Here is a 12,365-nt window from a genome sequence, read left to right as displayed (position 1 = left end):
TTTTTTATTTTTTTTTTTTTTTTTTTTTTGTTTTTTTTGTTTTTTTTTTTTTTTTTTATTTTTTTTTTATACCCCCCCCCCCCCCCCCCCCCCCCAATTCGCCCTTTCTTTCATCTCATCTATTCATAATTTCTTTTTTCGGTTTCATAGGTTCCCGTCGATCACCTGGCCAGGTGGCTCGCTCCATGCACCATAGGATCAAGTCGCCCATTCGTCGTGTGTTCTCGGTTCCTTGAGGCACCTCGTGCCCACCACTATGTGTATAGGTCTTCCTCAGGTACGGATCACATATACTCGCGAGGTGGATGGAAGTTGGGAAGCCCGGATCGCCCATTCCCCAGATATGCACTGTCGGAATCCTGATCTTCAACTCGCGCGGTATCCTGTTCAAGTTCAGTCCGAAGCAGTCGTCCGAGTTGAACATGGCCTGCCGTGCCAGTGAGACGTGTGTTGCCGCTGAGCCTAGGTCTGCTTGGCGACGGAGGTCTGTCTCTTCCACCACACGTTTTGCAGCGTCCGGGATCGGGGCCCCAAGCGTCTGGAGCACTGCTAGCGAGAGGCTGCCACTGATGAAGATGGCGAACCGGAACGGTATCTCATCCTGGTAGTTTTGCCACTGGTAGAATTGTAGATAGCTCGATGCTACCGTAGCTCCCTGGCAGAAGCCTATCACACCATCATATGGGCCGTGAGCGGTGAGCTTTTTGGCTAGCCAATCATGCGCCATGCGCATTTCATCAGCAGTCGTGGTGTCGAAGAAACTGTGCACAGCTCGCTCATTTAATGACGAGGACCCTCCACACAGTATCGGGGCATCGGCAAAGTCGAATGACACCTTTGTCTCACTTACAACCTCTCTCATCAGTGCACCTGATAAGGCAAACCGTCAATTAGTCATTGGATGATGAAATTGGCCAACATCGTCCATGCTTACTTACTAAGGTGTGCCTGAAAGATCTGGCCGCTTTGCTCGCGGCCGTGCAAACATAATATCTTCATTGCCGCTCAGCTGATCTCGGTGTGCTCGAATGAGTGACGCCAGGTTCTAAATAAATAGCGGCTGTAGTAAAATACCGCTGAATATAACAATCAATCTCAATGGTACGTGAATAGGTAAAGATGCAATACCTGATGTTGTCTACGTGTATTGCGGCTCGGACATCCGTCTGCCGGAGGTCCGCCCGTTCCCTAACTGTCACGAAGTGATTCATGAAAGATATCCGTCCCAAAATACTTTAAGTTTTGTGTATGCATGGATATTTACTGAATCATCTTTAAAGGAGAAGTGGGTGAGCAAAACCAAGGAACTTGATTGTCAGAAACCCCTGACCATTTTCTAGTATTCGTCTCTACCATTCATCAATGATCAATTCAGCGGCTATTGTCTTCCGATGAGCTCAAAAAAAAAAAACTTAAAAAAAACTTACAACGCACAGGGTGATGATAGAAAGGCAGAAAATTCACCGATCTGCATGATCAGTCGGGCAGGACGAAAACCTATACTCAGTGGTATTACGAGGTACATGTTGCAAGGAATTCATCTACCAAGTTAGGTATTATCTAGGTATATCCTCACCTCTTCCTTTTCATCACACATTCGCTATTCCAGTGTCCTTGTCTCAAACGCATGTAAACTGCGCTCTCGCCTCCATTCCCTAAACTAGATACTACTGAATAGGAGGCGGTACAGTTCGTTACCTGCCAATCTAAAGGTTTCCCCAAATCAAACGCCGTCTCATTACTCGTACAAAAAGAGCCCTACATACCCACTACGTAACGCCAGGCCCCCCAAGACCGTTCTGAGGTAGGCAGTGTGGCACGAAAATGCCTAAGCTTGAGTTGGATTTTTAGAGTACGGGACGATGGCAGCATCGATGATAGGGTCTCTCCTGTGGGTCATCGACTTTTCCGTGCCCCATGTTGCCTTCCATGCCTTCTCCTGTTCCAGGGCCTTTTCGAACGCTTCTCGACATTCGGCAGGCAATTCTTCGAGGATGTCACTCGACACAGCCCCCAAACCCTGAAATTCGGCAAGGAAAGCGGGGACTTCTCGTTTCTCATAGACTGCTGAGGACAGGCTTGCGGGTGGCGTCTCCATGTATGTATCGATGACGGTAAAATTCCGAGGAATCCTAGGGTCGAGAGAGGGGAAGTGAGGATGCGAGGTCAAGTCAACGTCAGCGTCAGTAGAACTAGACGACTCTGTAACCTGTTCGACTCGCGCATGAGTAGGCTGCATAATGGCAGGGTATTGCATTATGTTAGTGTGGACATCGTAGACTCCAGCTAGGTTCTGGCGGCGAACAGCAGCCAATTCAGCATTGAAGCGGCTAAGATGATGTGAGCTTTGTCTTCGTAAAAGATGGCACATGAGCGTCATACCTTGCTTCACGAGCGTGCTCGAGCTGCCAATTGACATCGTTCACGTTCACCCGTCTCTTCTTGATGTCAACCTTGCCGCTTTGGGCGGGCTGGGATGGCGCATTGGAATGGTAAACGGCACTCGCACCATGCCAGGCGACGTATTGATTCTTGTTGTATGCCTCGCCCACAACAAATCTGTCGTTAGGGTCGGCAATCTCCCCCTCGACGACGCCTTCGTTTCTGGTCTTGGTGACCTCGTAGTCATCAATGATCCTCTTGCCTCCGACCACGATGAGGGCACCGAATTCTCGAAAAACGGACCGCGCAGTTACTACTCCAATAGCACGGCCCTTGTACGAATGCGGGATGATGCTGCGATCAATCATATCACGCTTTTCCTCGTCATCAACGATGATCTTGTATAGGCGTTTGTGCTTGGTGAAGAAGAGATAGGAGTCCCTGAAACCAACACAACGAGCGGGTTCCGTAGACAACATGTAGAGTCTCTCTCCACGACCAGCGATGGTGAATGTGCGGCACCGATACTCACGACCTCCCTGCAGATGGCCCATCTTGTCGACCTTGGTCTCGCCTTCGGGGTCCTCTGGCAATGCGAGCTCATCGTCAACAATGTCCATAACATTGCCCTCTTTATCGATAGCTTGCTGTGTAGGCTGAAACGAGGCACCCTTGCGACCACCGCGACCCCTCCAGCCGCCGCGACCACGACGTCTAGGGGTATCGTTCGGATCCCGCTGGGGAGGTTCGATGGGGAGAGAGTCCCAGTCGGCAGGGCGATTCTTAGGTGGGCGACCGAGCCGACGCCGTCGAACGACTTGTTGTGGGGGCGGGGATGGCGACTTGGCAGAAGGCCCATCCGAGTCTTGATTTTCCTCTTGCTCTTCTCCGGCAGACTCTTCGTTCTCGTTCTCGGGCTCGTTCTCGGGCTCGGGCTGGGGATCAGGCTGGGGCTCGCGGTCGGAGGCGTCTGCATCTGGCATAGTCTCGTCTTCCATCTCGTCAAAGGTCCGGGGAGTGCTCTCTGGTTGATGGCTCACTGTTAGCTACTGGTGGGCGGGGGAACAGGTAAGGCATCTGAGATGTTGGCTTACCCATCTTCGCAGCAGCACGCCGAGCGGCTGCACGACCCGGACGACGAGCCATCGTTGGGTGGTTTACGTGGCAGCTGGATTGACCGAGGGAGGCAGGCGATATGGACTTGACGGAAAGTGACGTAAAAGATATGACGCAAGGCACCAGCCCGGGGGTTCAAAAGGTGTGCGGCTGCGCCGGTTAGTTTTTGACGCTTTCTCTCTTCGATCGTTCTTCGATCGTTCTTTGATTGTTCTCGGTAGTTGATGGATGGGAATGGAGATTTCGAGGCAGTGACGAGAGAAACCGGTCGGCGACGGTTTCTATTACTGTTTCTATTGGAGACGAGCAGAACCGGTGCAGCGCAAGCCGGGGTCGGCGACTTGGTGCGACAGCGGTTGGGGCTGAAGCAAGCGTTGGCGCAAAGGCTGGGCGCCGCGATGGTGTCGTTTTTTGATGATGATGGCGATGATGGAGACGCGTGGAGGAAAGCAACTTGAATTCGGAATGGTTCAATGGAATTAGAGCGAGGGCGTGTACATGGGTACATGGGTACCTACATATATATACTACTATGTATATCTTCCAAGGTTGCCCGGTTTTAGCTGGGCTGGTTTAGCGCAAGAGTAGGGGGGGGCGGGTACCTACAGCAGGTGCCTACAGTGGGTGTGCCCCTACGCCGCCAGGTACCTAACCATGCCTGTAAGGATGTACCTAAGGTACCTACCTACATATTTCTTTTTCAGCTTCAGATATTGATGAATGTCTGATGAAACCACCTCAGTAGCCTCGTAGATTGGTGCTGCAATAAGATAACTATCACATTCGGCATTTTCGATGATGAACTAGACGGATCCTATAGTTAATACATTGATTGACGCAGATGAGACCCTATCACGAAGGCGAGCCCGCTGAAAAGATACCATGAATGAATAAGGAGTCAAATCAACTCAGTTCATCAACATACCTATTCTCTACATTGTATGAATGGTGTTGTTCTCCTACCTCGTCCCTATTCCCAGACACACTTGATTACAAGTGCCTATAGGCATGCGTCCAGTAATGAATTTCAAAACAAGCAACGAGGAGCTCTCGATTGATCCGCCGTCTCCTGAACCAGACCAGTCTTAGATATCCGCATACAATAAGTGTCACTCCCCTGTCCACGGATACCTCTGGGGAAAAAACCGACGAGACGAGACAGGTGGGTATAGTCATGACGGCCATTACGACCATGATCACCTGTGTAATTGTGAGATGCCATGTCTCACTAGACGCACGCATCCATACCTCCACTCAATCATCTTCGTCTTCTTCATCTGAGCCATAGTCAACAAGGCCCAAGGGTGGTTTCGGCTTCGACATCGCCGACGTGACAGCGCTGGCAGACTGTGTAGAAGCTTTCGCAGCAGCGGCAGATCCGGGCTGGGCATGCGAGGCCGAGGTAGGCTGGTTGTCGGAAGCCACCTCATTCATTTCCCTCGCCACAGACTCGTCTTTCTTCTCCTCCTCAGGCACGCTAGTCCTCCTCTTCACACCTTTAAGCCCAGCCCTATCTCTGTCCCGTTTCCTCTTCCTGCTTCCAGCAGCAGCAGCAGCAGCAGACCACTCTTCAACCACACCATCCCCATTGGCTTCCGCATCAGCACTAACAGCATCATCACCACCACCACCACCACCACCAGAAAGCTTCTGGGCCTTCCGAAAATTAGCCAGCCCCTCTTCCGTCTCGCGCCTCAAGCGCTCCTCCTCAGCGCGCTTCTCATCGCTAACGCCGTGCAGAAACTCGATCTCGTCGTCGTCCAGCGCGCGGAACTGGTTCCGGATGCGATTTGCTTCTTCAAAGGCCGCTTGTTTGGCGGCTGTGTGGCAAGAAAGCAACAAGGCATACACAGTTAGCCAAACGGACGTACTCAAGCCAAATCAAATATGAACAGTGGGGTGGGGGGAGGTGAAGCACAAATGATGTATATGCGGGTGTGTGCCGCAGGAAACGGATAGAGAGGCAACAGAGCATAAATATAAACGACAGATAGGATAACACCAGCCGAAACATCCCCCAGAAACAGTATGAAGAAGTAAATAAGAACCAACCTTTATTAGCCTGCAAAATCTCATAAAGACTCTTCTCGCCACCCCCTTCGACATCCCTCTTCCTAGCCTCTGCGCGCCGCCTTCTCTCTTCATCCAAATCTCTCTGAACGGCTTCCCATTCCTTCGCATTCGGATTTGCATTTGCATTAACACCACCACCACTAGTAGTGATAATAGTGGTAGTATTCGTGGTCACTTCCGCAGAGTTTCCCTTCGCATCCGGAGTGCTGCTGTCTCCATCGCCCGCGATGATACCGCCCGAGACGAACCGCGAGGTCATGATGGATAGCGACGATAAGCGCTTAACCCCTTGTTTCAATTGATCCTTTGATTCGTCCCGTCCGTGTAATAGGCAATCACACCCCGTACCGTGTGAAAATGTTCCCAAGTCTTTCTCCGTTTGTTGATAGCCCCTTGTTTTCGAATGGATAGGTAGGTAGGTAGGTAGGTGCTAAGTAGATATGCAGTCAATTATGAAGCCGGGCAAGTTGAGATAGGAAGATTGTAAGGTCGCGAAGTTCTCAGGAATGCATGTATACACATACGAACATACACATGCACGCACCTTGAACGATGCACTGCAGACCTGCAATCCGCTCAACCAACCCAATCAACCAAACTCCAATGTCCTTTGGCAGGCAATCCGAGAGGCAGGCAGGCAGGAAGGAAGGAAGGAAGGAAGGAAGACAATCCCCAAATCGAACTCAGCTGGCGCGAAACAAGTCTTCTTCTGTACTCTGATCGCTCGACCACTCGTTCACTCATCCAATTACTCACCTACTCACTCACTCTCCTCTACAGAAGAGGACGACTCGCAAATAATCAGAATCAGCCTACCTGAGCAGAAGAATAAGCTGGTTTCTCATGCCCACGGGCATAAGGGCATGCGGGCGGAGGGTGAGATGAGAAGCATGAAATGGTATGAGGCAAGTATCCTCAATTGATTGAACAGTCCAAGTTGATGGCGCTGTGCCAGCTGTAAGCTCAAGCCTGCCAGCCGACAGCAGCACACCTCAACTTACTGAGCTCCTCAACACTTTCTCATGACCAACGTAACAAGTCTTAAGTTATCTAATATCTACCTATAAATAAGGAAAAAGAGAGATAGATCGAATAATATTGTAGCTGCTTCGTTTCGAATACGGACAGCCATATAACCAAGGATCAGCCACAAAGAAGGCAGCAAGACTTCCATTATTGCACAACAAGTGAAAAGACCCTCCATACAGCTATATACACAACCGAGCCCTTTGCCCAAACCATTGGATCTTCTGTGTCCAGACAAGCGATAAACTAATACATATACAATACTCCGGTTTGCGTATGAATGCTAACGACAAGATACATATGTAGCTGATGTCCCTCGTAATTCCCTACTTCTTACATCTAACAGTAACAGATGCCAGCGGCTAACAGCACACTACAATGATAGTAATGGCAAAGTGATCAAGCAGAAGAAGAGACGGGGGGCTCTGTGCCTGGTATTGTCTCGGCAGGTAAATAATATATGATACAGAGTTATCAGTGCGTGCAGGTTTATTCGCCTTGTAGGAGAGAATCGTATGTATACTGATACAAATTCCGGTATGAAATCAACAATATTAAATATGTCGATGTCTAATGCGCCTAATACTAACTTATTTACTTGCATCTCGGATCATAGTCCTTCGGTCTAGTACGCTGGATAGTTTCATAAGTAATGAGACTACTCCGTGTCTCAGTCATGCTGCCTATGAATTGAGGTCAAAGTTTAGCCATCACCTGCTTCGTAGTTTATTACATGACGCCTTAGCTACCTGTACAACAACCGTGCTCATTTTCTAGCATGAGCAAGTAAAGTAGCCGTAGAAACGACTTTTCCTTGCCACGAATAATAGTTATTCTAGAGAATTTGGTGGTTCGTGATGCAGATCACCTGGAGTACAATCAACAAGTATTATGTTAGGAGCTTAGCACTACTGACACCATTTCCATGCCACATGCCTGGAATGATATCTCAATACTCGAGGGTGTCCCTAGGAAATCATAACACGACGATAAAGATCTGCATAGTGCTTGGGAGTAGAGATAATCAGATTCCAGGCTAATACACCCAATTAAGATATCGCGTGAACAAGGGAAGCTTCATGTTCCCATGCCGTCCATGCCATTCATATGTTATTCCCCAAGTCTCTAAAACAAGGACGAGAACAAATCCGTTTGCCATATAGGGAGGAGGTAGTTAGAGAGACGACAGGCTTAGTCTTTATGTCTTTAGATCTGCCGGACAGTTTTTATAGGTAACGGTTGATCAAGAATGAGCTATAATTAACTGCAAAGCTCTAGCATTTCGTATAGTATAGTACCGTCGTAAGAGCTCTACCGATCTTATCTTTAACCTTTTATTCTTAATTACCTGCACATGGAAAGACAGCCATATCAAAAGCTCGCCTTTCCAGATTCCAATCAGCATCGTCAAGCCCCACTACATTTACCCAGAGGTAATTATATTGGGGGCCGGTTGCGACGCAGAAAGAATCATCCGTGGCCGAGTATTAGCCATGTCCAAATAGACCGTGTGTCGCCTCACACCCTGTCCTACTTTGCGTTCCCATATTGTCACAGCTACGGATGAAGAGAACTCGCTTCATATAGCCCTGACGAAGGCTTTCTTCAAATACTGCATGCAAGGACAACAAATATCAGTACAGTAGCCCACATGGTTGCAGTTCTCACACAAACAGCTATCCTAGGAATTCTCTTTTGTAATCACCACAGTATTCCACTGGGCGACAATATGTTAACATGCAGGCACCGTAATATAAAATTATCCCATAACATGGACTAACGTGCAATATACCTAATTACTACAATATGCAACATCGCGGATAAGTTGCCATTTAGCTACAATCCCAAATCGGCAACCTCTGCTGGAAGTACATACAAGTTCTGCCGAGATGCGGATTGAAAAAGTGGGATTCCGCACACTGCCACGGTCCGTGGAAAACCGAGCAGGGGGTTTGGGTGAAGGGTTAAGCGACAGGCGAAAGTGTTTTAAAAAAAAAAAAAAAAAAAAAAAAAAGCTGTTCTGCCTACTCTGAATTCTACCTGGGTACTGAATGGAAATGGAACAGTTCAGGGGCCTATCCCGTCCTATCTTGTGAATGTCCCAGACTGTAAGCGTGAACGGCTTTGCGGCCCAGCCCCAGTTTGCTTTGGGTATCATTGCATCACGAATTTTTTTTTTTTTTTTTTGGTTGTGGCTCACGTTCGTTCGTTGGCTTGTTCGTGGGTTTAAGTACTATGTAACGTGGGAAAAACCTGAATAGGGCATATGTTTTTGTATGTAATTACTATGTAAGTATTCTACAGCCCAAAAGAGGCGGGGAAAGTTCCTTAAGAAAAAGACAAGTACCCAAGGCAGGCCAAAGATGCCTCGTTTTGGGAAATGTCGGCGGATATCTGACCTGCATAGGGACCAATGAAATGCGCAGGATAGCTGAGCGAGTGAGTTACAGTAGGATGGGATGTCCGAATATCGCCAAGTTGTGTATCAATTCGGCATCTGTCTTTTCCATCTTTTCCATCTGACCTGTCATTTTTGTCAAAGGAAACCAGCCAAGACCTCAAAGAATGGATGCGCATGTGGTAGGTATTCAATCCTCCCTCGCCTCCTTCGCTTTCTCTCCCGCTTTACTATTTTCATCGCGGGTGTCACGGACGTATCGATATTGAACCATTACTTAAACCCCCCTCCCCTCCTACATGACATAATCTTGCCACACAAGTCACGGGCCTCATGTGACCGGATGAGTGGAAAGCCTCCAAAAGGCTGGCAGGCTGGCTGTAATACCTACCGAGGGTGGTAGTACTGCCGTAAGCAAGGGCTGCGGCGGCTTAGTTTGGAGTGGATGATACTTGGAAGAGGGATTGGATTGGATTGGATCTAAGGATTGCAAATGGCAGCGTCAGTGGCGTTTTGGTGTTCTTGTACCCGCCCGACCCTGAATTCCCGCCATCCGACCTCGCAGTGGTAGCGCAAAAGCTGAAGAACTGCTTCTTACATCTACCTATCTACTGATGTGCAATCAATATGCGGTATATCCATATAGACCTCGTGTACTATGTAATTAAATTGGCTAGTTGGTCGGTGATAGGGTAATAACATGTGAACATATTGTATTGACAGTGCAAGGAGGGAGCGGGAGCAAGCAAGGGCAGAACAAGGGAGCGACCACGCGAGAGAACGGAGAAGCCCCGCCGCCGCCTCCGCCGCCATGATGGCTCGGAATGCCAATCCCGGGGTTTGGTATTGGCTGAGGGGGCCTCTTCTTCCTTTCTTCCCGGGAATACATACCTAGAGTACGTATACCTATACTACTAGTACAACGTATGTAATGGAAATACTACCTACATCATGCTGGTATCGATCGTGCAAGTGTCCTTTGTGATGACAGGCTGTACCCGGCTTCATTCGGCAAGCTAAGCGAAGCAAGCATCTTCCTCTGAGTCACTCACCTTACCTTTTTGCAGTCCGTTTACACTATCTGCGTACATGTAAGAATGTAGGATACAGTACGAAGTGTTGGGTACGAGTGTCGATGTAATCAGTAGGCTGACGCGAGCTACAATCGGCTGTGAATCGGCTAGCATGATGGAAGTGACGCAAGATGTCGCGGTCAAGGCAACTATCGGCAGTGGTTTTGTCTTGCGTGTTCCTCGATCGCGAACAAGATCCAGACACAAGCCATGTCTACCGAAAGATAGGTTTGCCAATCATTTGGATATTATCGTAGGTGCAAGTAGATGGGTACATGTATGGTATGACATCTCGGTGGCAAATGGCCGGTTGACGCTACTGCAAGCTCTTACACCACTCACGCACGACACTCATTGATGATGTTTTAATATTATTATTATTATTTCCCCGATAACTAGATCTGCAGCAGTCCATGTCGGTTTGTTGTCCGGGCTAAAATGGCAGTGATCGTTGGATGTACTTTTGAGGCTTCACACCGTTTTGAACACATGCGAGACAGGATACCTATGTAATAGAGATAGGCCAGGCCAGGAAGAGCCGGGGGTGGATGTTCTCGAGACGATCACCCTTTCTAATCATGCTTCCACTTGGAGCTTAGTCTTGTGCTTTGAACAGCGACATGGAAAGAATACAATGAATGAGCGCAATATCGAAATCCGCGAATGATCGATTTGGTTCGACGGACTGGGCGAGGTAGGTTGGTAGGTTTCAAACCGAACAAGTTACCTACTGTATTCCTCCGGCGGCTGCCCTAATGGGCTCTAACTACATATGAAATCCGACTTAACCCCGTGAGCGATGCGTGGGACGCTGGGATATGTACCTAGGCGTTGACGAAACTACCACATGTACATACATACTGGTTAATATCTCAGCAGGCATGTAGATACCAAAATGCACTTACACACGCGGGGGACAAGAGAGGCATAGTTCAAACGAATACGCTACCTGGTGTTGCGGTGCAAAGCAAGCAACAACAATGAATCATGAGCTGATGATCATCCGGATAGGCGACAAGGTCGCCTTGAGTGCCACGCGGGACGACGATGCAGGTCAAAGACGCTGATTCTCCTTCCCCAATAAGATGGTGAGTATGTGAACGCCACGGTGGATCGTGATGCAGGTTGGCGCTTGGAAGAGGAGACGGGGGGGTTCACTGTAGGTAGGGGAGGGGGATGAGAGGCGTTTATTTTGTCAAGCTCCTCCAGGCTGTATCCGCATGGTCCGTAGACAACGACGGGTGCGTGGTACTGCTACCTCGTACTGTATGTAAGGCATCGCTACCATTCATAATCCCTACATAGTCCAGCAGTCTATAAGTTGCTATTAGGCCGGCGGGCATTGTAGAGAATGCAAGACTGAGGAGGAGGATGTGGAGGCTGGTCGTCTCATGAGGGGAAATGCTAGGAGAGAGACGCAGGCGAGCAGGGTCTCCATTCTTCATACATGAAAAATATGTAAGTGCTAGGTTTAGTAGTGCGAGGGGCCTAGTAGTGTACTTCTTCCCTCACCGCTAGAAACCTGTTCGTCGAGGACCCGTGTCTGCCCGTGGAATGATTTGCGCTTTTCGCTTCAAAGTTCTAGAACCGTGAACCACTAGCAAGACACCTATTGCCACGACGCAGGGAACGGCATACTTAAGTACATACAAAGTGTGATATGGCCGTACGAGTGAGAATGTGGATGTGCGTGAGCAAAATATCCACAAGGCACGCATCTTGGCTTCTGCCATGGGGTTGGTGGTCCTCTGATGCCTTTCGACGAGCACATTCTCGCACATCCTATTGGGTTGCCTGTGGACACAGGATCACGTACTTACCTACATGTCCGCCACCTACTTACCCAAGGCTGCCTGTATCTATTGGTATACGTACTATGTAGCAGTGAAGAGGTTCATGCAGCAGCGAAGTGATAATGCTGCGATGGCAACATGACGACGACGACGACGACGACGATGATGATACAGTAGGGCCGGCGTGACATTTGTCGCTGGTATCAGGTAGGTAGTGACTACGGTCACGGCCAATGCTTTTTGAGACAAAACTGGCCATGTGCGCCAAAGCTACTGTAGTGCACGCTACAGGAACTAGTGGCCTGGGCTGGGCAGAAGCTGGAATTCTCGGGAGTCGTTGAGGAACTCCACACTGCGGACAACCGAGAGAAGGAGGCGAGAGTTGTTCTTGGTATGGTATCGGCTGACTCAGGAGGACGGAACGCTATTTGGATGATTCTGGATGATGTTCTACCGTATTCCTTGGGGACTGGACTAGCGAACTAGCCATCGGAAAGATCAAAA

At 49.0% G+C, this 12,365-nt stretch overlaps 3 protein-coding genes across 3 annotated transcripts; all 3 read right to left on the bottom strand.

The window, feature by feature from the left end:
- Nucleotides 1-96: 96 nt before the first annotated feature.
- F5B22DRAFT_627865 (serine hydrolase-domain-containing protein) lies at nt 97-959 on the bottom strand. Its single transcript, XM_047976362.1, has one exon. The coding sequence runs from the start codon at nt 860-862 to the stop codon at nt 116-118; it is 747 nt and encodes a 248-aa protein (XP_047825708.1). The 5' UTR covers nt 863-959; the 3' UTR covers nt 97-115.
- Nucleotides 960-1,496: 537 nt separating this feature from the next.
- On the bottom strand, nt 1,497-3,988 carry F5B22DRAFT_627864 (uncharacterized protein). Its single transcript, XM_047976361.1, has 3 exons — nt 3,477-3,988; nt 2,383-3,406; nt 1,497-2,330 (listed from the first exon to the last, which is right to left on the bottom strand). Exons 1-3 carry the CDS (start codon nt 3,526-3,528, stop codon nt 1,829-1,831), a joined length of 1,578 nt encoding a protein of 525 aa, XP_047825707.1. The 5' UTR covers nt 3,529-3,988; the 3' UTR covers nt 1,497-1,828.
- Nucleotides 3,989-4,209: 221 nt separating this feature from the next.
- Nucleotides 4,210-6,482, bottom strand: F5B22DRAFT_627860 (N-terminal domain of NEFA-interacting nuclear protein NIP30-domain-containing protein). Its single transcript, XM_047976360.1, has 3 exons — nt 6,116-6,482; nt 5,551-6,001; nt 4,210-5,318 (listed from the first exon to the last, which is right to left on the bottom strand). The coding sequence occupies exons 2-3, from the start codon at nt 5,828-5,830 to the stop codon at nt 4,753-4,755; spliced, it is 846 nt and encodes a 281-aa protein (XP_047825706.1). The 5' UTR covers nt 5,831-6,001; nt 6,116-6,482; the 3' UTR covers nt 4,210-4,752.
- Between the last annotated feature and the right edge of the window lie 5,883 nt (nt 6,483-12,365).

Source organism: Xylaria bambusicola (assembly GCF_022495145.1).
Source record: "Xylaria bambusicola strain CBS 139988 unplaced genomic scaffold F5B22scaffold_73, whole genome shotgun sequence".
Classification (NCBI taxonomy): domain Eukaryota; kingdom Fungi; phylum Ascomycota; class Sordariomycetes; order Xylariales; family Xylariaceae; genus Xylaria; species Xylaria bambusicola.
The sequence above is the reverse complement of the archived record's forward strand: the minus strand, read 5'-3'. Positions and strand labels throughout refer to the sequence as shown.

Coding starts and splice junctions, on each gene's coding strand:
- F5B22DRAFT_627865 (XM_047976362.1), bottom strand. CDS start 862: ATGAGAGAGGTTGTAAGTGAGACAAAGGTGTCATTCGACTTTGCCGAT.
- F5B22DRAFT_627864 (XM_047976361.1), bottom strand. CDS start 3,528: ATGGCTCGTCGTCCGGGTCGTGCAGCCGCTCGGCGTGCTGCTGCGAAG. Junction 3,407..3,476: donor GCGTGCTGCTGCGAAGATGG/GTAAGCCAACAT, acceptor GCCATCAACCAG/AGAGCACTCCCCGGACCTTT. Junction 2,331..2,382: donor GAGCACGCTCGTGAAGCAAG/GTATGACGCTCA, acceptor ACATCATCTTAG/CCGCTTCAATGCTGAATTGG.
- F5B22DRAFT_627860 (XM_047976360.1), bottom strand. CDS start 5,830: ATGACCTCGCGGTTCGTCTCGGGCGGTATCATCGCGGGCGATGGAGAC. Junction 5,319..5,550: donor GATTTTGCAGGCTAATAAAG/GTTGGTTCTTAT, acceptor CTTGCCACACAG/CCGCCAAACAAGCGGCCTTT.